Source organism: Eufriesea mexicana, unplaced genomic scaffold (genome assembly GCF_001483705.2).
Source record: "Eufriesea mexicana isolate 0111107269 unplaced genomic scaffold, ASM148370v2 scaffold2217, whole genome shotgun sequence".
NCBI classification, from domain to species: domain Eukaryota; kingdom Metazoa; phylum Arthropoda; class Insecta; order Hymenoptera; family Apidae; genus Eufriesea; species Eufriesea mexicana.
Genome location: NW_016910286.1, coordinates 18737 through 42533, shown reverse-complemented (window position 1 = coordinate 42533; position 23797 = coordinate 18737). Strand labels below are relative to the sequence as shown.

At 25.8% G+C, this 23797-nt stretch overlaps 6 protein-coding genes across 6 annotated transcripts; 2 read left to right on the top strand and 4 right to left on the bottom strand.

The window, feature by feature from the left end:
• Nucleotides 1-2595: 2595 nt before the first annotated feature.
• On the bottom strand, nt 2596-4842 carry LOC108549719 (putative uncharacterized protein DDB_G0282133). The gene is made up of 6 exons (XM_017903205.1): nt 4693-4842; nt 4508-4561; nt 4070-4339; nt 3124-3922; nt 2848-3056; nt 2596-2739 (listed from the first exon to the last, which is right to left on the bottom strand). Exons 1-6 carry the CDS (start codon nt 4786-4788, stop codon nt 2662-2664), a joined length of 1506 nt encoding a protein of 501 aa, XP_017758694.1. The 5' UTR covers nt 4789-4842; the 3' UTR covers nt 2596-2661.
• A 561-nt stretch (nt 4843-5403) lies between these two features.
• LOC108549721 (protein-lysine N-methyltransferase n6amt2) lies at nt 5404-6334 on the bottom strand (the record flags this gene model as incomplete). Its single annotated transcript, XM_017903208.1, has 4 exons — nt 6185-6334; nt 5885-6032; nt 5589-5798; nt 5404-5525 (listed from the first exon to the last, which is right to left on the bottom strand). Coding segments are annotated over exons 1-4 (630 nt in total), but the record flags the coding sequence as incomplete, so codon positions are not given.
• Nucleotides 6335-6984: 650 nt separating this feature from the next.
• Nucleotides 6985-10483, top strand: GlnRS (Glutaminyl-tRNA synthetase). Its single transcript, XM_017903203.1, has 11 exons — nt 6985-7107; nt 7266-7570; nt 7658-7848; nt 8034-8289; nt 8364-8661; nt 8773-9152; nt 9297-9615; nt 9700-9920; nt 10006-10198; nt 10257-10314; nt 10441-10483. The coding sequence occupies exons 1-10, from the start codon at nt 6985-6987 to the stop codon at nt 10305-10307; spliced, it is 2337 nt and encodes a 778-aa protein (XP_017758692.1). The 3' UTR covers nt 10308-10314; nt 10441-10483.
• Nucleotides 10460-11442, bottom strand: LOC108549720 (parkin coregulated gene protein homolog). The gene is made up of 4 exons (XM_017903206.1): nt 11338-11442; nt 10943-11261; nt 10713-10862; nt 10460-10647 (listed from the first exon to the last, which is right to left on the bottom strand). Exons 1-4 carry the CDS (start codon nt 11440-11442, stop codon nt 10487-10489), a joined length of 735 nt encoding a protein of 244 aa, XP_017758695.1. The 3' UTR covers nt 10460-10486.
• Nucleotides 11443-11844: 402 nt separating this feature from the next.
• LOC108549707 (RNA polymerase III subunit A) lies at nt 11845-17759 on the bottom strand. The gene is made up of 19 exons (XM_017903192.1): nt 17619-17759; nt 17227-17362; nt 16997-17146; nt 16580-16915; nt 16175-16507; nt 15963-16100; nt 15608-15844; nt 15182-15515; nt 14867-15116; nt 14566-14795; nt 13945-14295; nt 13720-13888; nt 13297-13636; nt 13021-13208; nt 12772-12919; nt 12538-12690; nt 12274-12474; nt 12039-12172; nt 11845-11932 (listed from the first exon to the last, which is right to left on the bottom strand). The coding sequence occupies exons 1-19, from the start codon at nt 17660-17662 to the stop codon at nt 11845-11847; spliced, it is 3960 nt and encodes a 1319-aa protein (XP_017758681.1). The 5' UTR covers nt 17663-17759.
• Nucleotides 17760-18121: 362 nt separating this feature from the next.
• On the top strand, nt 18122-23767 carry Gnf1 (germ line transcription factor 1). The gene is made up of 16 exons (XM_017903210.1): nt 18122-18278; nt 18414-18542; nt 18758-18907; nt 18966-19068; nt 19144-19559; nt 20029-20208; nt 20299-20712; nt 20781-20946; nt 21030-21245; nt 21699-21925; nt 22006-22340; nt 22612-22830; nt 22909-23082; nt 23171-23246; nt 23331-23513; nt 23587-23767. The coding sequence occupies exons 1-16, from the start codon at nt 18270-18272 to the stop codon at nt 23725-23727; spliced, it is 3138 nt and encodes a 1045-aa protein (XP_017758699.1). The 5' UTR covers nt 18122-18269; the 3' UTR covers nt 23728-23767.
• Nucleotides 23768-23797: the final 30 nt, after the last annotated feature.

The following is a 23797-nucleotide window of genomic DNA, read 5'->3' as shown; positions in this document are numbered from 1 at the left end:
TATATATATATATATATCATTGTATCAAAAAAGAAATTTATTAATATTTTTTTAATCTTAAAAAATATATTTTCAATCTTTTTCACACTGTATTTCTTTTTATGTTTGGCATATAAAATAAAAGGTTGCATATTCATTATGTACTGTATATGTACATTTTACAAATTTTCCAAAGAGAAAAGAAAAATATATATATGTGTATATGTAACAAGATTTTTTGCATATAATAAAATGCATGTAGAATATGCGATTTCATATTAATCAGCTTAGGATTAATTGAAACCACTTCTGAAATTACATAAATATAAAAATGTTTGTGTACCCTGCAATAGAAACGCTTACAAAAACACTTTCTAGTTTTATCAGAATGTAAAATAAAATTTGTGGATATACTGTGGTTAATTGTGAAACATTTCTTAAATTACACACACGCGCGCACACATACATACCCTCTCGCTCTCTCTCTCTCTCTCTCTCTCTCTCTCTCTCTCTCTCTCTCTCTCTCTCTCTCGCTCGCTCGCCCCCCCCCCTTTCTACTCTCTTTTCTTTGCTCTTGTCTCTCTTATAATTTATGGTGAAAAATACTTATTGTGTAAATTTCTTTACTAATGCTAACAATACAACAAAAGTGCAATAATCTTAATAACAATGGAATGTATCTATGTTTTACATTCTATAAAGTGTAGGAATGTTCAGTATCATCCTGAAATTGTTTTTATAAAATTATATGGTTTGTCAATATTAAAATGTAACCACGTTGATTGGTCAGGAACACACCTGCTTTAATATATACATAAAGATAAAAGCTGATTCAAACTAAGGGATTTCATTGTACCTAATACTGTAGGAGTAAAAACTTCAAATTGTATATTTTCACTGAAATGATGTATGAATAAATATATATTTAATATTTTTAATGTTTATAATATATTTCTAAAATAGACAAGTTAGTTTTTAATGTATGTTATAGAAAAATAAATATTAGTCAACAGTCAAAGATTAAATATTATCCTCTGATAATGTTGACTAAATCTGTTCTACTAAAAGTAATGTTTATAATGAAATTATAATAAAGACTACAATTTTAATAGAAGTATAAATTTTATAGTATAAATATAATGTCATTATAAATAAAATTAATTCTGTGCAATAAAAATTGTAAAATATGTTAACTGATTATGAAATCTCTTTGTTTGAATCATTTACAATATTTACTATTGATGAAATTACAGTAATTGTGTGCTACTAAAAGTTCTGTGAAGGAAGCAGGCTGTACAACTGTTACAAACAGATTTTGATTTGTCAAGCATCCAGTTGATCCATTATGAATTGTACTTAGTTATTGCATCTTATTTGGGGCACAGTATATTTATACCAATATGTTTATCAAGGTATTGGATTGCCCAAAAATTGAATTACTTAGTCTAAAGCTTTTATTAGTTATTTAAATGTTAAAATTCATGGATGCAAGAAAACATATAAGCACCTAATTTTTTATTGAATATTATCTTCAACTTTTATAAATACTTTTAGTTTTATGCATTTAGCACCATTATCTTTGATGAAAAATAATTTTACGTATTTTTTAGGCAATCCATTTTCAGACGGATGATTTACTGATATCGTTATCAATACTATACCAGTAACTTTAGTTAAATGAGGTAATTAATGACACTTTGGTCATAAAATCAGACAGGAATTATTTTGATAAACATAACAAAATTGTTACAAAATTTTTTTAGAAAGATATAACTAAGTGTTCAACAACCATTAATGTAACTGATTACTTTTCATTTTTTTAAGATATTTTAACATTGAGATAATTGGCTTTATGAGTAATAATACTAGACATATTTACAAAACAACGTAGAAGGCAGTTTGTCTGAAAGTGTGTTATCAAAAGACTTAGTATTACTCTTCTAATTCAGTTAACAATATACCATAATTTTTAAAACAAAAATGCAATAGTATATTTACTTTAATAGTTTAGTTTAGATTTTTGCTGTTTTTCATATCAATGCAAGTTATAAATTTTTAAACAACTGCTTCTTAATACATTATAAAATTATAAATATGTTTACAACATGTATTTTATAGAAATTTTTCCTGGGAACTTTTACATGACTCCTACCTTTAATAGTTTGAATTGCAAAAAATATAATTTAACATCTTATTACATAATAGCAGATAGTAATGACAGTTCATCAGTTTAGTTTATAATATTTAATTTCTTGTAATAAAATTTTTGTAACGTTTTTATAAAAAAACTGATCCTTTCCATATGATAATATTATTTCCATAGAATATTTATTTAAAAATTATTATTCCTAAATGCTGTTAAAATAAAATTTCTGATTTATAAAAATATGTTTTTGACAAAAGACTCTTATAAAATACTGAAAATATAACATTTATAAATTATCTATTCAGACATTTCCCTTCTACGTTCGTTTTTTTCTTCTTTTTTCCTATTTTCTTTTTATGGGAAAACTTATAAGTATTGAGCCATAAATGGCAGTGCCACGTTAGAAACCAAAATAATTTTGCAAATTTATGAATTCATAGCAATTTGCATTAATATACTTGATGCCCTGACATAGGATATAAATGAAATAACATTTTAAACTTCTTACAGTAACTCTCTAGTGGCATATTTCATAATTACAATTCCTTTGCACAATTTGCTGTAATACCCGTTGAAAAATTTGACATCTTTTTATCCATTTTTATGTCTTCAAGCTAAAATGTAATTGAACATGCAATATTTAAAGTATATAAAAGAAATATTATACAGAAAAATATATTTATATATATAAATAAATCTAAATTCATATACAAATTACTTACACATGATGTACTACTTAGTATATCATCCATATCTTCAATTTCTTCACTTATATCCTCACTATGAGCACTGTGAATTTTATCTTGCTTTTTCGTTTGTAGTTTTATTGGACTATCTGATTTTTCAGCATCCTTAGATGGACTTTGATCATAAGCACTGCCAGATGCAGATGAGACAAAATCCTCTTCATAGTTATCTATACCATCAGTTCCTAAATATATTACATTTATGACATAGATATTATAAAAAATATGTTATAAAAATATACGTCAACATACCAAGTCCAATGTCCATCAATTCTTTCAGATCATTAATATTAGTTTTTTTACCGTTTAGTGGTGGGAGATTGCTAAGTATAGAATGTGATTTTTTATCTAAAGATGGTAAATCTTGTAAAAAGGTATCAGTATTACGTATATCATTAATATTCTCTCTTTTTCCATCAACAATAATTTCTTCAAAGTATACAGTTTTTCCAAAACTGTTCCCAGTATTAACTGGTTTCTTGTTTTGTACATTATTTACTATTTGTAATTCCAAACTATTTATATTATTTTGCTTATTTATATCTTCATTTTGATTTGTTTGCATTTCAGTAACTATAGATTCATCAAACTTAATTAAAGGCTCGGTTTTATTTAGTAAACTTGTTTGGATGAGTGTATCTATCTCAGTCTCCTTTGTCGTATGATTCATCACTTTACTTGTGCCATTTGGACTTATAGGGAGTGTATCAAAATTTCTACTATTGTTCCCTTTACTATCAATTCCATCATTGTTTTCATTGTATTCAGAAGTTGTACTATTCCTGAGAGGATCATTTTGCTTCTCACAATTTAATTTATCTATTGAAACATGAAGAGATGTCTCTTTATTTTTTTTATCAGTTATTGTCACATTTATTGGAAGTTTTGAACTTTGTTGCGAAACACTTTCTAATTTATCCGATACATCATTATCATTTGACAATGATGTAGTTTCATTAGTTAATACTTTTGGAATGGAAATTTCAAACGTTGTATTAGCAATATTTGTTGTAGTTTCCTCAGTTTTACTAAATTTGCTGTCAATTACATTCTATAAAAATATTTATAATTGTAATAATTGTAATTTTTAATAAATTATACTAATTAATCTTTGCAAAGTTGTATTAATTCATGTTTATCTTCTAAATACAATAAAATTATAAATATAATAAGACCATAATTATATTGATTTAAATACCTTCTGTGTGTTATTAAAGGCACTGATCATGCTGTTTTTTAATATTTCTCCAAGCAATGGCTCATTGGATTCAATACCTAATTCTTCGCATAATTTATTTCTTCCAACATAATTATATTCTTTTCCAAAGTAAGTTTCTGGATCATATACAGATATTGTATAATCAAGACCAAAATATTCTAGGAACTCCCTAACCAAGGAAAACAATAATTTTCCTTCTGAATTAGACAGGTACTGTTTTACGGTTTTATTGAGAAGTGGTTCTGGATTCTGAAATATTTATATTATACTATAAAAACCTTAAATATAATTTGTAAGTTAATATTCTCTTACATTATTTTCTATACTTTACTCCTATCAATTATGATTTAAATATTAAAAAGACTGTTTCTACATACATATGTAAAAAAATTGATCTACTGCAAAATTTTAACATACCATTACAGATTCTTGTTCTTCCAAAGCTAAGAACACACTTGCCCTGAGTTCTGCCTATAATATTATAAAACATTTAAAAATCAATATTACGAAAAAAATTATAGTTTTAATGGCAGAATGTTCTTTGACGTAATCTGCATAACCTACGAAAAAGACACGATTTTTAAAAAATTTTTCTGTCATACCCGCACTTTTGCAAGAACACCATTATTTTCAAGGGTTTGCACCACCAAATCTCGTAATTCTGTATCCTCCTCCATGGAAATGTTTCCGTCTATCATGATTATAAATAAAAATTACTTTCACAAACACTCAAGAAATGTAAATATTTACGCTTTCCATCGCGTGTCTTCTTTTCACATCTGTTTACCTAGAGATTATTTTTTCTTATCTAGGGAGTTTAGAAACAAAAAAACTTTGTTTCTATCTAATTATCATTACAATATGCATTAATTATTATTTCATATACTAATATAGATAAAAATAAAATAGAATATATTATACAACAAATATTGTGCAGTAAGTAAAACGAAGTAAATTATGAATTAAATTATTAAATTTAATACTTTGTTCAAATATGTTTGAATGTATCACTATTACCAACTTGTTTTAGTTTTCAATTAAAAAAAATTAAAATTATAAAAAAATATTTTATATAATTGTAAAAATGACCTCATTATTAAAAAAAATATAAAAAAGTATTTAATGATATTCATATATGAACACATTAATTTATTTTAGAATACCGAAAATGATATAAATTGAAAATATATATAATTTAAAAATAACGAATAATCGTAGATTTAAATTTCTTATTATATTCAATCGATTTAACATTACAAAACATTAACATTTTATATGTACAATTTCTTTATTATATTTTTTTATAGTAACATTTTATCAAAATCGAAATTTGAATAACAATAAAATTCATTTGCAAGATTATTTTGATGATGTGGAACAAAATGGCAAATTCTAATATTTAACAATCTTTCTGCCAATTCATACATAATAGCACCTGTAAAATAAATATGAAATAAATATGAAAGTAAAATAGATATCAAATAATTATGAAAAATACCTGTACAGAGCACAATGTTGTTTTTGGCTAAAAATTTTATTGTAACTGCAATTTTTGTTAAACATTCATCAGAGAGAAATGGTGGATCAGCTATAACCAAATCATATGAATTTGACATATCTCTAGGTATATTTAAAGGAAATTTATAATTATATGATATGAAGTCATGTCCATATATTTTAAAACGTTCATCATATTCAAAAAGGGTGACTGTAAATAAGTAATTAACATTAATAGTAATAGTGCATATTTAATATTGAATAAATTACTAAATTACAAATAATATGTTTTTCTACCTTGTCGTTCACCACAGTTCTTTTTTAATTTACTATAAAGCGTAGGACATGATATTAGAGCAATTTTTCCATTAGATTCTGTACATTTTATAGCACCTTTTACAAGAGTATCTGTTGTGTTATCATCATACCAAAACTGACTTAATTGCTAAAATGTATATTAATAAATCATTACAAATCATTACAAAACAAAAAGTTGAACAACGAAAATTATATTTACAAAATATGTAGCAAATCATAAACTTAGAAGTAAATATTATTAGGAAAAATCATTAATGTATTTAGTAAAAACTAACTTACCCAATTTTCATCAAAAGAAACATTTAAATTTTGATTTTCTAAACTATATTTTAATTGATTTTCTTTTTCTTCCTTTTCTTTAAGGAACTCATTTAAGGCAGCAAGTGTTGTAGGACATAATGTTAAATCTTCATCATCACTTTCATACATTTTTTATTAATTTTTATATATATTTATTTTATCCACAAATGTTTTTAAATCTGATTATGCGTATATGTACATATATACACAAAAATATAACTTAACCATATATTAATCTTTTATGATTAATGTATAAAATTTATATAATTTTTGAAGTATATTTATCTATTATATAAAATTTGATAAATAAAGAATATAAATTAACTTGAGAATGTATATATTCTCTTAAGATACTTCCGAAATAATATACTTTCCGAAAGTAAAATATCTTATGTTAACATTGAATAATTTTATAACAATTAGTTATTTTTACGATTGGATAAATTTTATGAAATTTTCAAAAAACTTAGATTTTACTAACGTTTGGTCTTCGTTTTTAATAACAGAATAATGTAATATAATTGTTATTATAAATTTTATGTTTTAAACTATATTTTTTCATTAATGAAATAAATATAGTATTAATAGGTCATATAAATAATAATGTATAATCTCAGAACTTAGAAAGATGCAATAATCTTCTGTAATAAAGATTATTTGCGTTATCACATTATTGTAATAAAATCTACGCACTAATGTATAAAAACTTTTGTACACGTAGGAACTAATCTCCCGGTTTCAAAATCACATTAAATTACATATTGAAGAAAAAGAAAAATATGACAATGGAATCCAAAGACGACGTAGAATTATTTCAATCTATTGGTTTAAGTGAACAAAAAGCTAAAGAAACTCTAAAAAACAAACAGGTTTCTAATAATTTAAAACTTGTTATAATAGAGGTTAGTTAATCATTTAAACATATAAGAATAAATATTAATAAATTAATATTAATTAATAAATTTCTTTATTTATTTATATGTGAATAAAATGTAGTAATTATTACTAAATATTGTGTTATTTTATAATATCTACATTACCATATGTGTTATATTTTTAGGCTAAGAAGTATGAAATTATTACACCAGAAATTGGAACTTTATTATATCATCTTGCTTCAAAGATTAAGACTCAAATTGCGGATAAATTGCTATTTCTTGCTAAATATATAGTTGAAAAGAAATTAGACACAATTCAAAGGTTAGATACTGGTTTAAATTATTTACTTAGCCACATAAAAGAAAATGTTGATGTATCTGATTTTGAGAAAGAATGTGGAGTAGGTATTGTTATATCACCAGAAAAAATAGAATGTGAAGTTGAAAAATTGATAAATGCACATAAAATGGAAATAATAGAGAAAAGGTATATATGTTATATTTAGCATTAAAATTTAATATTTTAATAGCATTGTAAATCTTAAGTTTTATGTAATAAAACATGCTTTTGCAGATATCACTTTAATGTTGGTCCATTAATGCAACAAGTATGTAGTAGTCTAAAATGGGCAGATGGAAAAGCAGTAAAGAATGAATTTGATATTCAAATGCTTGATTTATTAGGTCCAAAAACTGATTCTGATCGTATACCATTACCTAAAGTAACCAAACAAGCAAAGCCACAAAAGACAGAGAAAAAAAAGGGTAAATAAATCTTCTTTTTTCATTTACATTTAATATTAGATAATCAAATAAACAATATTACTTTTTGAAATATAAATAAACAAGTAAAAACATTATTTACTTGATTATTTGATATTGAGGATTAATTATTTATATCAGGTTAATATTATAATTCATTATTTAAAAAGTATCTAATTATTATATAGCAGAATTAAAAACTACAATAGCAACAAACGAGAAGATAGGTGCTCAGACAATAAGTGAATTAATGAAAACTAAAGTTCACTTTCATAAACCAGGAGAAAATTATAAAACTGAAGGATATATTATAACACCAAATACACATAAATTACTTCAAGAACATTTAAAAGTAACAGGTGGCAAAGTAATAACTAGATTTCCACCAGAACCTAATGGAATTTTACATATTGGTCATGCAAAGGCAATTAATATTAATTTTGGGTATGTTCCATTTTAATATATGATTTTTAATTTTTGTAATTTAAATTGCATTTCACATAACTACTTAATTGTAGGTATGCAGCAGCTCATAATGGAATATGTTATTTACGTTATGATGATACAAATCCTGAAAAAGAAGAAGAAAAGTTTTTCATTGGTATTCATGAAATGGTAGAATGGCTTGGTTATAAACCAGCTAAAATTACTCATTCTTCTGATTATTTTCAACAATTGTATGAATGGGCGATTGTACTTATTAAGAAGGATTTAGCATATGTTTGTCATCAGTCTAGTGAAGAAATAAAAGGTTTTAATCCACCACCAAGTCCTTGGCGTAACAGACCGGTTTCAGAGAGTTTACAATTATTTAATGTAATTACTATCTTTTTCAAACGAATTCTTAGAATTTACAATGTTTAGTTATTTAGAAATTCTAAATTATATCATAAATAATTTTAATTGATCTTTTAATTTTCTATGTAGGATATGAAAGATGGATTACTTGAAGAAGGTGAAGCTACATTACGAATGAAAGTAACATTAGAAGAAGGGAAACAAGATCCAGTTGCATATAGAATAAAATACAGTCCACATCACAAAACAGGATATCAATGGTGTATTTATCCAACTTATGATTTTACGCATTGTTTATGTGACAGTTTAGAAAACATAACTCACTCTCTTTGTACCAAAGAATTTCAGTCAAGAAGATCGTCATATTATTGGCTTTGTAATGCTTTAGACATTTATTGCCCTGTACAATGGGAATATGGTAGATTAAATGTGAGCTACACAGTTGTTTCTAAAAGAAAAATCAGTAAATTGATTGAAGAAGGCATTGTATCTGATTGGGATGATCCTAGGTATATTTTAATATTCAATAAATATAAAAGTTCATTACATTAATATTTGAAGATATAAACTTTTAAACAGATATTTATTATAATAAACAATAAATAATATATATATTTTAAACAATAAATAATATATATATATTTTTTTTTTAGATTATTCACATTAACTGCTCTTCATAGACGAGGTTTTCCATCTGAAGCTATAAACAATTTTTGTGCACAAATGGGTGTAACTGGTGCTCAAGCTGTTGTTGATCCAGCTGTTTTAGAGGCATGTGTTAGAGTTGTTTTAAATTTAACCGCAAATCGACATATGGTAGTTTTAGAACCACTAAAAATAACTATTAGCAATTTTCCTCATGAAAATCCTATAAAAGTAACAGTTCCTAATTTGCCTAATGAACCAGACAAAGGGCAACATGACATTATCTTTGATGAAATTGTATATATTGAAGCATCTGACTTTAAAGAGGTATATAAATGTGTTCTAATTTAATAATATATTGTAGCAAATGTTTGTTATCATTGTATTGAAAATGTTATTACACATCCATAGAAAGCAGGAAAAGATTTTAGACGTTTAACACCAAACCAGTCTGTTGGTTTAAAACATGTAGGAATAGTATTAACAATTAAAGAAGTCAAAAGAGATAGCATCGGGAATATTATAAATCTGCTTGTTAGACAAGAATCTATTTCAGAAACTAATAAACCTAAAGCTTTTATACATTGGGTATCAAATCCTGTATTGGCATCTATTAGATTATATGAGCGATTGTAAGTATTAGATTGATGTAATAATTTATTATTGTTGATATAATAGCTACAATAATTTTTAATTTTCTTATAATATAAATTTTAGATTTAAACATAAAAATCCTGAAGATTCTAATGAGGTACCAAATGGTTTCTTAAGTGATATTAATCCAGTTAGTAAAAAAGAAATTGTTGGATATATTGATGCAAGCTTGGCAAATTCAGCAAAAACTTTTGATAAATTTCAATTTGAACGTATTGGCTTTTTCTCTGTAGATCCTGATACAACACCAGGAAAGGTAATTAAAATAAAATGTAAATAATAATATTATTATTAATTTTTTTCTTCTTTTACAGCTAGTTTTTAACAGAACGGTAACGTTAAAAGAAGATGCAGGGAAAGTGTAAATAAAGTGTAAATATTTAAATTACATTACATATAATAATTCAATTTATTAATTTCTTCCATGTTTTATAATATTTTGTATAATATTTATAGATAACAACTATTTTTAAAATAATACGTTTTTTATGCTTCTAGAATTTTAGAATTATTGGATAATTAATGAACAATAAATACACAGCACTTAATTCATCATACAAGATTCATAAGTAGGAACCATATATTTAATATTTATAAAAGCATCTTCACCTCCATATATTTCAAGTAACTCAAGAGTTTCTTGAATTATATCTGCAACATTTTCACCTTTTTGCTGTGAGTAGTCAATACCTTCTCCAAGGTTTACTGGAATATAAAGTGTAATACAAAAAATTTGTATATAAAATTATAAAAGTAAATTAAGATCTTACCATTTTTATCTTTTAATAAATTAAGAACTGGTAAGATTTGTCTAAAATATGGTACTAGAGCTTCTCCAACACAATCTGCTGAGCGTACAAGATTTTGAAGAACTTTCAGTGTTGTACATATGATTTCTGGCATTTTTGTATTTAAAGCTTCTATAACAAACAAAAATTTTTATGAAATGATACAAATTTTCAGTTTATAAGATTATGTAAAATTAAGGACAGAAAGTTACTTTTAATAGGAATTATTAATTGTGGCACAACAGGTAAAATTTTAGGTCCACCGTGTTCTAACATATCAGATATTCCTTGTTCTACTATAAACTTAATTGGTTGTTCAGTTTCTGTTAAGCCATCAAAAAATAGCGGCAAATAATGGTGAAAATCTAAATCTTCAATTTTAACTTTCCAACTAAGTTTTGTGCCATACTTATCCTTTTCTAATGCAACTGGAAATACACCCCATTCATAAAATTTCCGAAATGTTGATGGTTTAGGTGGTTGAGGTTTGTATAATTCATATCGAGGAGGTTTTTCAACTACAGTGTTTTCCTATATATATATATGTTATAAACAAATGTCAGTTCACATAACTTTTAATATAACTTTTGCAATACTAAAGCATTACCTGTAAAGCTTGAATGGTAAAAGCAGGAACAACTCTGGGTTTTCCTTTTTTATACTGTGGTATATCTTTTCGAATTTCATTCCAAAATTTAGTTTCGTTTACCATTTCGATATTCTTTTTTCGTATTAATATCTAATCGTACGAAAATTTGTGAAGTATTGTAGAGTATGTTACACAATTTTATTCATTGAAAAGTTACCAAAATTCTATTGTGAAGACGAGTATGGTATATAATATTGCTGATTCGTTCCAAATACACATATCGTATTACCGTAATTTGGTATACAACAAATATGGATCAAACACGTGTTTCTTAGCAACTATAAACAATTTATTTAATGAACTATAATAACATACATATCAGTTTAAAAGTATATTTTTATCTTAAAACATAAATAAGTTTTAATTAAAGTAAACTACGAAATATAAAAATGTTAAAGTTCCATTGATATATATCTTTTCATTTATATACATTAAATATTTTACTATAAATACATAACAGTTAATTTACAACTTTGTCATAGTTTTTGTAACTTTATTAAATCGTGGATCATCAAATATCAAATCTCTCTTTTTGGGCTCATCTTTATCAGCTGTATTTTATTCATAAGGAAAATAATATATTAAAAATGCAATTAATATTTAAAATTAAAGATGGATTAATATCTTTAAATTTGAAGAAATAAGTTTGAAAAGGATATTTGTGAAGTAATTTGAAAATTCCTGTGCCTACAGGAACTGGAATACCCATTATAATTGATTCAGATACACCACAAATAACATCTTTTTGTCCATAATAAGCTGCATCAAATAAATGATCAGCTGTTTTCTCAAACTGTAATTAATCATTTATTAGTTTTTTTTTATTTAAACATAATGTACTTTCATATGATAATTTAATTTAGATATAACATAACAAAAAACATCAAGTTTTACCGAAGCCAAATTTAAAACAGATTCTTTCATCTTAGCTAACCCTTGTCTTGTAATACCCAGTACTTCTCCCCTACTAGTCATTAAATCTGCTACAAGCATTGGATGTCTTCGATCAATACTCATTCCATGATTTTCCATCACTAATTTTATTTCTGTCATTATAGTTGCTCTTGCAGCTTCAATTCCTAAAGTTTTAAAAACCTTAAAAAAAAATATATATATATATTTTTAATACAAGTACTTTTGGTTTAATTATACATGTACCTCAATAGTATTGTTTGAAGTTGTTTTTTTGCCTAAAACGCCAAGAGTTGCCATTACATCTCTCATATTGTCTCCTTCTACAAATAATTTATATTTAGTTTTGCCACTTGAATCATCATTATGAATTACAGCTCTAGAAATTGATGGTAACCCCTGTAAATTGTATAAACGTAAAAGTTGGCACATAATGCCTTAGAATTGAAAGTATATTTATGTTATGTATATTCTATTTACCTTTACAACAATATTTGGAATTGTTTCTTTAAGTTGTGTGAGAGCATAATTTATACTATATTTATTTTTGCTGGGATTCACAGTGATAATAGAATGTCCTCTAACATTTACTAATTTTGGATTTAGTCTTAATTTTGATGTACAAATTCTACAAAAATTATATTATGATTAAATTAAACGTGTATTTTATGAAAATTTGTATTAGCAAATATTTCTTTATATTATAAAAATATAAATTCATACACTTACGAATAATGTATAGAGTTCACGTCTACTTCTAATTTTAATAACTTTATTCTATCAATATTTAACTTGATCAATAAGAAACAATCATCTGGTAGATAAACTTCTTCAATATATTCTGTCACTTGTCCTAAGGTAGTTTTCTCAATTCTGCCTTTTACTCTTCTAGCATATTCCGGATCCATGTCATTTTCCTAATATCAAAATGGAGCAAGAAGAATATGTTCTTTCTTTTATATATGTAGAATTTTCAGTACATTAAACCTTAATTACAGAACTTACTAAAGCTGCTGTGATGATTGGAGTGCTAATTTTAGGATTTGCATTAATAATTTCTTTGATACGCGGTACACCTTGAGTGATATTCATAGACGCTACACCGGCAAAATGAAATGTTTTCAATGTCATTTGTGTACCTGGTTCTCCAATACTCTGAGCAGCAAGTGCACCTACAGCAGTACCTGGTTCTATCTTTGCTCTCATATATTTTTCTTTACAGGTATGAATAAATTCAACTAATTGAGAAACTGTGAGTCGTTCCAGTTGTAAAATTACAGATACATTTAATGGAGCATTATGTCGAAGGCGCGCTATTTTACGTGCTACGGTTTTAAGGAATGTGCTATAAAAGTAAGAAATTTGTAATAATTTATTTTTAGTAGTATTTAATTATAATTGTTTGATGTATATAAACACTATACTTACCATAATTCTTGTTTAAATTCTTCACTGAGACATTCATATTCTTCAGAATTTAGTAATTCATTTGTAGCTTTAATTACACTAGGACCATCTAGTGGTTCTTCATTTTTACATGGCGATTTAGCTCTTACATGATCTAACACTCTCTTGTAATCCACTGGGCAGTCTTTTCCTATTAAAATAATAATTTGATTATTTTTTTATTAATGGTAAGTAACAATATCTTACCTTCCATATATGTAGGATCTAGAGCATCACCACCATACAATATTTGTACAATATCTCCTACTGAATTACGAACCGTCATATCGTAATGAAGGCACAGATCTTCTAAACTCTTAACTAATCGTCGCTGCATATAACCAGTTTCTGCAGTTTTAACTGCTGTATCTACAAGACCTTCTCTTCCACCCATAGTATGAAAAAAGAATTCTGTTGGTGTTAAACCAGAATAAAATGAGTTTTCCACAAAACCCTTTGCTGCAGGGAGCTTTGAATGTCGTTCAAAATGCGGCAAAGTTCTGTCTTCAAATCCATTTGGAACTCTATGACCGTTGATAGCTTGTTGCCCCACACATGCTAATTAGAGTGAAAATATCAAATAATAAATTATAAAAAATACAATTAAATAAAAAATGTTCTTTATATATGTATCGAATGTCTTTAAAAGTTGGTGTTTAACTTTTGGAGTATCTAGTATTCATTAAAATAAACAAAAAATTTTAATAAATATGGATCCAAATATTACTAGTTTTGAAGTTGTAAGACGTTTTGTCCTACATGCTTTTAACGATATCAATTCATATTATATATTCATATCAATATGTATATTTATAGTATTAAACATACCAATCATTTGAGAAATATTAATAAAACTTCCTTTACTGCCAGATAATGCCATAATTAATGGACTGTTACTTGGATGTAATTCTTTCAAACACGCTTTACCAGCATGGTCACGAATTACTGAAAGTTCTTTTAATATCATTGCTTCTAATGTTTCTTCTTCTGTGCAACCAGGTTGACACACAAGACGTCCTTCTTCCATTTGCTGAATGTATTCTGTACACTTACAATACCTAAATTAGAGTAAATTATAGTAAATCTTTGTTATTCCTAGATATTTTCATTCATTTATATTTATATTTACCCTGCATTTAAAAGTTCGTCTTTTGCTTTAAGAAGTCCTTGACCAGGTGTGACGTCGCCAATACCAATAGAAAAACCCCTATTCATAAGAAAGAAACTTGCCATTCTTGCTAGCCGCCACATAGCTATCGTTGCAATATCTTCACCCCAATCGCGTAATAAAATATAAAATATATTTTGTTTTGCACCTGAACCTAAAGTCGATTTGTCCATAGATCCTGCTAATAATTCTGAGTTCCGTATAATTACATCTGTAAGTTATTATTTTAATTATTTTCTTGTTGTATAAAAGTATAAAGAAACAAATTATACATACAGGAATCATTAATGCATAATTCTTCATTAGTTGTATAAGCTCTTCCTTTGGTTTTCAAATTGGCTTTAATATTACAAGTATTATTAGGTTTTAAAATTAAACTGAAAATTTGTTTTCCTGTCCATAATACAGATGGTTTTAAGATAGCTGGTTGAGGAAGATTTATAGACATAGCTATATCAGGTCCTGCTAGGAGACAACCGGCTAATTGACTTGCTTGAGATCTATTTAAGAACATATCCTTCTGAGTCAGAAGATATCCACCAGTAATAAAATCCTGTGTTGCAGCTATTAATAATTCTCCATTGCGAGGTGTAACTAAATTTGATTTATTCTAAAAAGAAGTAAATAAAAATGTAAAACTACATTATAAATTATAAGTTAATATAATACAATAAACTTAACATTAAATAATTTGGATATTACCCCCATTAAGACTAAAGCTTCTGCTCTTGCTTCTTCAGTTTGAGGTAAATGTAAATTCATTTCATCACCATCAAAATCAGCATTATAAGGAGTACAAACACATTCATTAAATCTAAATGTTCTATGATCTAATACTTTTGCTTTATGTGCCATGATACTTAATTTATGTAAAGATGGTTGCCTATTGAATAATACTACATCATCATCTCTCAAATGCCTTTCAACAATATCACCATACTATTGAATAAAAACAATATATATACATATATACATATATATATACTTATTTATTCTAAATATATAAAATATATAAATAAAAAATAAAGACATATAATATATTTGCATAAAAACTTACTTGCTCAATTCTAAGATTAGGATCTGGTGAAATAACTGTACGACTAGAGAAATCTACACGTTTACCGGATAAGTTACCACGAAAACGACCTTGTTTTCCTTTTAATCTTTGAACTAATCCTCTCCCAGCTTTTTTTGGCTAAAATATTTTGGTAATTTATTAGTAGTATCAAGTCAAACAAAAAATTATACAATTTCTTATTATGAACTTACTTGCATATTTAGAGGTATGCCAGACATTTCACTATTTATATAAAGGGCACAATGCAATTGTAGAAATTCCCAATCCTCATTGTACATTTGTACTTTTGCTCCACTTTGTCTGTGTTTCTGAATAACATCATTGATAAATACTATTTCAGATAATTTCATTGTTAAATGATCTTCTGTTGTACCAGCTTTTATATCAGAAACTACACTAGGTCTAATACAGATTGGTGGTACAGGAATTCTTGTTAATATTAGATCTTTTGGTAATGCACACTCTGAATTCATCATTAAGAGAGGAATGTCATTTTCTGGTATTTTTTCCAAAATGCTTTGTACCTAAAATTATGTTATTTTTATAATATTGGGTTTGTATTATTATTTATATTATAAATAACTTTTATCTTTCACCTCTAGGGGATTTAATACATTTACTAATCCACTTTGAAGCATTCCTTCTAATGCTTTATTATCTTCCAGCACACTGTTATATTCAGCCAATTTCTGTTGAACAATGGCATCTATTTTCTTTTTTGCCTTATATTTTTCATGAACTATTTTAAGTAAACCAGCTTTTTTAACAGTTCCATTAAGATCTCCACAATTTTGACAAATTGTAGTTTTCTTAGCTTTATCCAAAATTTGTTTACGTAGTGCTTTACGTGTTAAGTATCCCATATTAGGATTTAATACCCTGGTTAAATAACGTTTTTTATCCATTTCAGACAACATAACATGAGAACAATTCTATAAATTAAGATATTATAATTATTATTGTGAATAATGTATTATCTTATTTAAAATTAAATGAAATAAATTATAAAGTACTTTGCAAATAGTTTGGAGAATACCAATAATAGATCTAAAATAACCAACATGAAAAACTGGTAATTCTAAATCAATATAGCCAAAGTGTCCAATACATTCATTTAATGTTTTACCACATGATGCGCAATTAGTAGTATTATTACAAGTTCCCTAAAAATTTATATTCAAAATTATTTAAGAAATAAATATTAATACGTAACATATGAAAAAGATCCTTCTATTGTAATTACCATTCTCCTATCAAGAACTCCATATGGAACTGGAGTATGTTCAACATCTTGATTATATAGATTTTTAGCCACAACATGCATATGCGCCTGCCTTTCCATGTTGTGGCGACTATCCACTCCAAATGATACATGAGAGCTAATCAATTGAAAAAAATATAAATAAGGTACATAAAAATAATACATATTAATTAAATATATTAAGACTTAATATCACTTTTATCTTTTGTAATAAATAAAGTATTAAAGATACATGTTTTAATAGAAAGTTCAATCAAAGTTACATTATGAAATTTATATTTTGTTCTATACTTTTTGTAATACACTTAATACTAAAAATCGTAAAAATATCAATACAAAATTTACTTTAAAATGATTTAAAATAATATACGTACATTTTGCGAGCTACGTCGGTTTCTCTGAATTGTTCCTTTACCATCGTGGAGGTTATATTTTATTCTCTGACGTTTAATATATTATTTAGATAAACTTATTTATAAATATTGTACAGTGTAAAGTCAATAAATTTTAAGCTATTGAAAGATATACACCATTTTTTTACATAAATTATTTAAACATTCAAAAGAATTCGGAGAATTCTTGAAACACGTGTTGTTCTCTTTTCGTGCTGCCATCTCGAATTTGACAGTTTTGTATATATTTCACATTATTGTCAGTTAAACTACCGGCTTATATGATGATTTGGTGCAAGATTTCTTTATGATAATTTAATATTAATTCATTCATATTTCTTGTATTAAATTAAATTTTAGTCTGTATTATATCTTATCTAAAATAGAAATTATATATAATTTCAGTTTCATTACTACTGATTCAGTATTAGAAGTCAAACTTGCATGTATATGACAATATGTATTAATGCATCGATACATAAAAACGGGTATTGTGAAAACGCGTGTTGATTGCGTTGTATACAATGAAATAGAATATCTTTTATTACACATATCTATTTATCTTAGTTGCATAAAATATTATTTAATAAGTTTAAATATTGCATCTTCATCAAATTCGAATACGTCTGAAACATGCCAAGGGTAAGTTTTGAAGTTCTCGATTAAACATTAACGATCGAGGTTAGGAATGTGTGTTTTATTTGTATATATTTTAAAACTGTTTGTCAAAAATCAAATTAGAATCTTATAGTTGAATTGTTGTTTATTTTTTTCTAGGACATACGAAGCTATTTTCAAACTGTGAAAACAAATTCTAGCGGTGCGCCAGCGAAAGCTACAAAAAGACGAATTATTTCTTCTGATGAGGAAGATGAAAAATTACAATCTCCACTTAAGCAATCCAAGGTATTAATATATTTGTTTATTATATATACTATAAATAATATTATAAATAATATATATAATAAATTGGTTGCTTCAGTTATAAATAATATATATTGTAATAAGAATTTAACTCCTTAAGTTTCAAATCTTATTCCTTATTTTTGAAGAATCATGAAAAATTACAATCTCATATGATACTAGTTTTAATAATCATACTAAAATATATTCTATTTTAGAAAACAAAAATATTGAAAAAGAAAATTATTGGATCTGATTCTGATGAAGATGTTAAACCAAAAAAGATTGTTTCTCCTCTTGATATGTTTGGTAAAACTCCAATAATTAGACAAGAAGCACCTAAGATTTCAAAAAAATTACAACAAGAGGTAATATAATATCTTAATAATATTATAATGTAATAATTAATTTTATTAAATGTTACAGGAAGCAAGAGGTCATAATGATAATGATTTTGAAGCTACTTTAAGTCAGTTAGATACATCTGATATTGAACAGAAGTATTTAACAGAAACTAAAATTAACGAAGGTAATAATATGAATAAGTTATAATAAATACCATGTTAAATTATTGTAGTGATATATTCATTTTTAATGTTTATAGATTCTAATTTGCATGAAAATAATTACGAGAATAAGAAGAAAACTCCTATTAAGAATGAAGCGAATGTTAAAAAGAGAAAAATAATTGATAAAGCAAGTCCAGAAAAAGGTAGTAAAAAGTATGAATCAAAAAATAAAAAACATTCTAGTAATAGTTCAAATGAAGACATTGAGGGACATAAAGGTCCTGAACACAGTAGTAAATTCAAAGATACAAAAAAATCTTCTAAAACTTCATTGGGTATTTCTGAAATGGAAGTGAAACATAAAGGAAAGAAAAAAATGTCTCCGAAAAAGATAGAAGCTTCTGATATATATGAGGAAAAAGTAGAAAAGAAAAAACAAAGAGCTACAATGTATCAACAATATCTTCAAAGAGGTGGAGCTAGAAATCCGGGTTCAAAAGAAATTCCTGTTGTATGTAATAAATGCAAATTGTATATCTGAAAAGCACAAATGATTGATTGGTATGAAATTTGGGGAAAGGAAATAATGAGGAGTTTATAAGTCCAAAATATACAAATTTAGTTTCATGCATTTATTAGTTTCTAATTAATAAATTAATCATTATCATTAAGTATCTAGATAACTGCCGTTAGTTTGCTATGTAAATTATTGAAAGATCTCACAAATGCACATATATAGATAGAATTTCATATATAATACCAAATATTTTTCATTAATATCTCAAAAACTAATAAATACTCGAAGTTAAAATGATATATTTTGAGTTTAATCACTTTCTCTTTATCAATACTTTCAAATATTATGCCGATCGGCCATTAATATTTTTTGAAAAATATTTTAAATGAAGAATATTGTTTAAAAAGAAAAATTTTTTTTTTATTCATAAGTATGTATCTTAAAAAGTATATTAAAATTTTAGGGTGCTGAGTATTGCTTAGCAGGATTAAGTTTTGTGTTAACTGGTGTTTTGGATTCTTTGGAAAAGGAGGAAGCTGAAGAGCTTATCAAAAAGTATGGTGGACGTATTTTACATCAAGTTTCAAAGAAGACTGATTATATTGTAGTGGGTGACCAACCTGGTCCTGCAAAACTGTCAAAAGTAATATTAACTATATATTTGAATTTTATTCAAATTTGTTATATTATACAAATACAAATATTTTTTTAATTATTTAAAATACATGTTTAGGCTAATAATTTAAATATAAAAAAGATATCAGAAGATGATTTGCTAGAGTTTATACGTACAAGACCTGCAGGTCAAATTGATAATGTAAAGCAACCTCGTACAAAATCCAAAGAGAGATCGAAGCAAGAATCTGTAGAGTCAGAAACATCACCATCATCATCAAAGAAAATAAGAGTTACTGTAACTGAAGAAACAAAAAAAATACACTCACCACAGAAAAAAGAATATAGTAATAAAGAGACAGAAAGATTATTGAAAGTATCACCTCATAAACAAGAACTTAATAATAAAGATATTGAAATGAAGACTCCAATTAAAAAGAAATATATTGAACATAAAGAATTGGTCATAGAGAAAAGAGAACAAGTAAATGATGTAAAAGATATAAAAATACAATCGAATACTTTACAGAATGTAAGAAATAGTTAAATTTAACATAAATAATATTAATTTTATATTATAGTACTTAATTTCTTTTTTAGATAAATGGAAATATATCAATACAGGCATTGGTTGAAAAATATAGACCAAAAACAATGAAACAAATTTTAGGACAACAAGGAGACAAAAGTAGTGGTAAAAAATTGTATAATTGGTTGTTGAACTGGCATAAAAATCAAAGTGGTAAAGTGAAAACTACGAAACCTAGTAAGTTTCTTATTTTCTATGTATCAAATATTTCTTGTATATGTTTTATTTAATTAAACTTTTATTAATTTGATTTCTCTTAGGTCCATGGGCAAAAAATGATGATGGAGCATTTTTCAAAGCTGCTTTGTTATCTGGTCCTCCTGGAATTGGAAAAACTACAACTGTTCAAGTTATTTGTAATGAATTAGGTTTTGACCTTATAGAATTTAATGCATCAGATACTAGGAGTAAAAGACTTCTACAAGAGGAAGTATCAGAACTCTTATCTAATACCACATTAAAAAATTATGTACAAGGTATATTCATAAATTTGTTTCCTGAATATGTATTTTTAAAATATTTATTTTCTATTTGTTAATAATTTTTATTAACGTGTTTTACTAATTATGCCAATGAAAAAATATAAATGCATAAATGTTTTATTCCAAATAGTAGTTGTCTAAAATTTTACATTAAGAAATAAATAATTAAACAGGCAATTTTCATTATATAAGTTATAGGAAATTTAATTAATTAATTTAATCTTCAGTGATTAATTATCTGTGATGTCTTTAAACAGAGATCTCTGAAGTAATGTCACTTACCTCTTTATATTATTGGTATTCATATTTTAGAATTATTCTTGTAGATCATATCTTTGTGAGTATAATTAATATAACATGTTAATAAAATTTTATTAAATACATTAAAAAATATTATAAAGTCATTAAAATTACATTGATATTTAAAAAAAATTTAATATATTATAGATATTAAAAGTAAACCATCATTAAAACACGTTTTGTTGATGGATGAAGTGGATGGAATGGCTGGTAATGAAGATCGTGGAGGTCTACAAGAATTAATTAATTTAATCAAATCAACTGATATACCTATTGTTTGTATCTGCAATGATCGAAATAATCCGAAGATGAGGACTCTCGCTAATTATATATTTGATCTCCGATTTCCAAAACCTAAATTGGAACAGATTAGGGTAAAGTCATACAGAATTTGAAAAGATATATATTTGTTCGTTTTCCATATTTTATGTATTTAATATAACTTTTTATGTAGGGTGCAATGAAATCTATATGTTTCAAAGAAAATATTAATATTTCAACTGAAGATCTCGATCATCTAATTGAATCAACTAATCAGGATATTCGACAAGTTATAAATCATTTAGCATTATTTGCTGGACAGTCTGTTTCTCAAGAAAAATCTGAAAAGAAACACATAAACAAGGATTTAAAATTAGGTCCTTGGGATGTAATAAGAAAAGTATTTTCCTCAGAAGAACATAAGCATATGAGTATTCATGATAAGAGCGATTTATTCTTCCATGATTACAATATAGCACCATTATTTGTACAAGAGAACTATTTGCTGGTTATACCTCAAGTGCCAAAGTACGTATCAAATAAAATAATGTATTTATTCTTTCCTTATTTATGCAGGCCAAGTGAGTTACACAATTAGAATAAATTAAGTATTTTACATAAATATAATATTGGAAATATTAGGAAAGATCAATTACATTGTAAAAAAAATTAAATTTATTTTATAATTTTTATTTATAGAATATTTTTAAAAATCAATGTTAAGTATATGGCTTCTTGTACATATATACTTATTTTAATATTATTTGCATTTAATGTTACTATTAATTTTTTTATATAGAGATAAATTGCTAGAAAGAGTAGCAGAAAGTGCTGAGAGTTTAGCACTGGGAGATGTAGTTGAAAAGTCTATAAGAAGTAATAATGCTTGGTCACTTTTACCAGTACAAGCTTGTTATTCTTCTGTTATACCTGGAACCGCAATGTCAGGTCACATTGGTGGTCAGATTAATTTTCCAACTTGGCTTGGACGTAATTCAAGATCTGGTAAATTTGATCGGTAATATCATAATTTTTAGTTTTAGTTATTACTTTTTCTATATTTTACTTATGAGATTTTTAATGATATGATTTATAGTTTAACGCAGGAAATCACTGTACACGCACGTTTGGCTACTGGTGCAAGTAAAGAAGCTATAAATTTGGATTATATTAAACCTCTCAGAAATGCTGTTATCAGACCCTTAGCAGTTGGTGGTATTGAAAATGTAGATGCAGCAATAGATGTTATGAATCATTATCATTTACTCAGGTTAATATTTCATTAATATTTGTTATTTAAAAATAGTAGCTTTATAGTACTAATTTTTATTATTAAATTATTACTTTTGTTTTAAAAGGGAAGACTTAGATTCCTTGATAGAAATTTCTTTATGGCCTGGTGATCGAGATCCAATGCAAGTTGTAGACAGTAAGGTAAGTCTTAGATAACTTTTAATTATTGTGACATATTCAAATGTAAATATATAACATAAAGCATAATAAAAATTTATCATAAAGGTGAAAGCTGCTTTTACTCGTGCTTATAATAAGAATTCCATAGTTGTACCGTATATAGTGAGTGGTATATCAAAGAAAAAAGCAGCTTCAAATATTCAAGATGAAGGTTTCTTAGAACCCGAGGATGAAGAAGATGATTCAGATCAAAATAATGATAACGTTGATACAGATAAAATGATTAAGGTTAATTAACATTTTACATTATTGAAATTACACATTTTCAAATACAGTATTATTTATTTTAATATATGTTTAGGCAAAGAAACCTAGTATGAGTAAAAATATTGAATCAAAGAGAAAAAGTAAAACTGATAAAACCAATAAAATTGAAATGAAAAGCAAAAGTAGTAGTGATAAGCCTAGTAAACATGGACGAGGACGGGGAAGAACAAAATAATACAAATATTGTAAAAGTGAAATGTGATTTCTATTTGGAAAAAAGTAAGAATTTATTATTTTAGAATGTA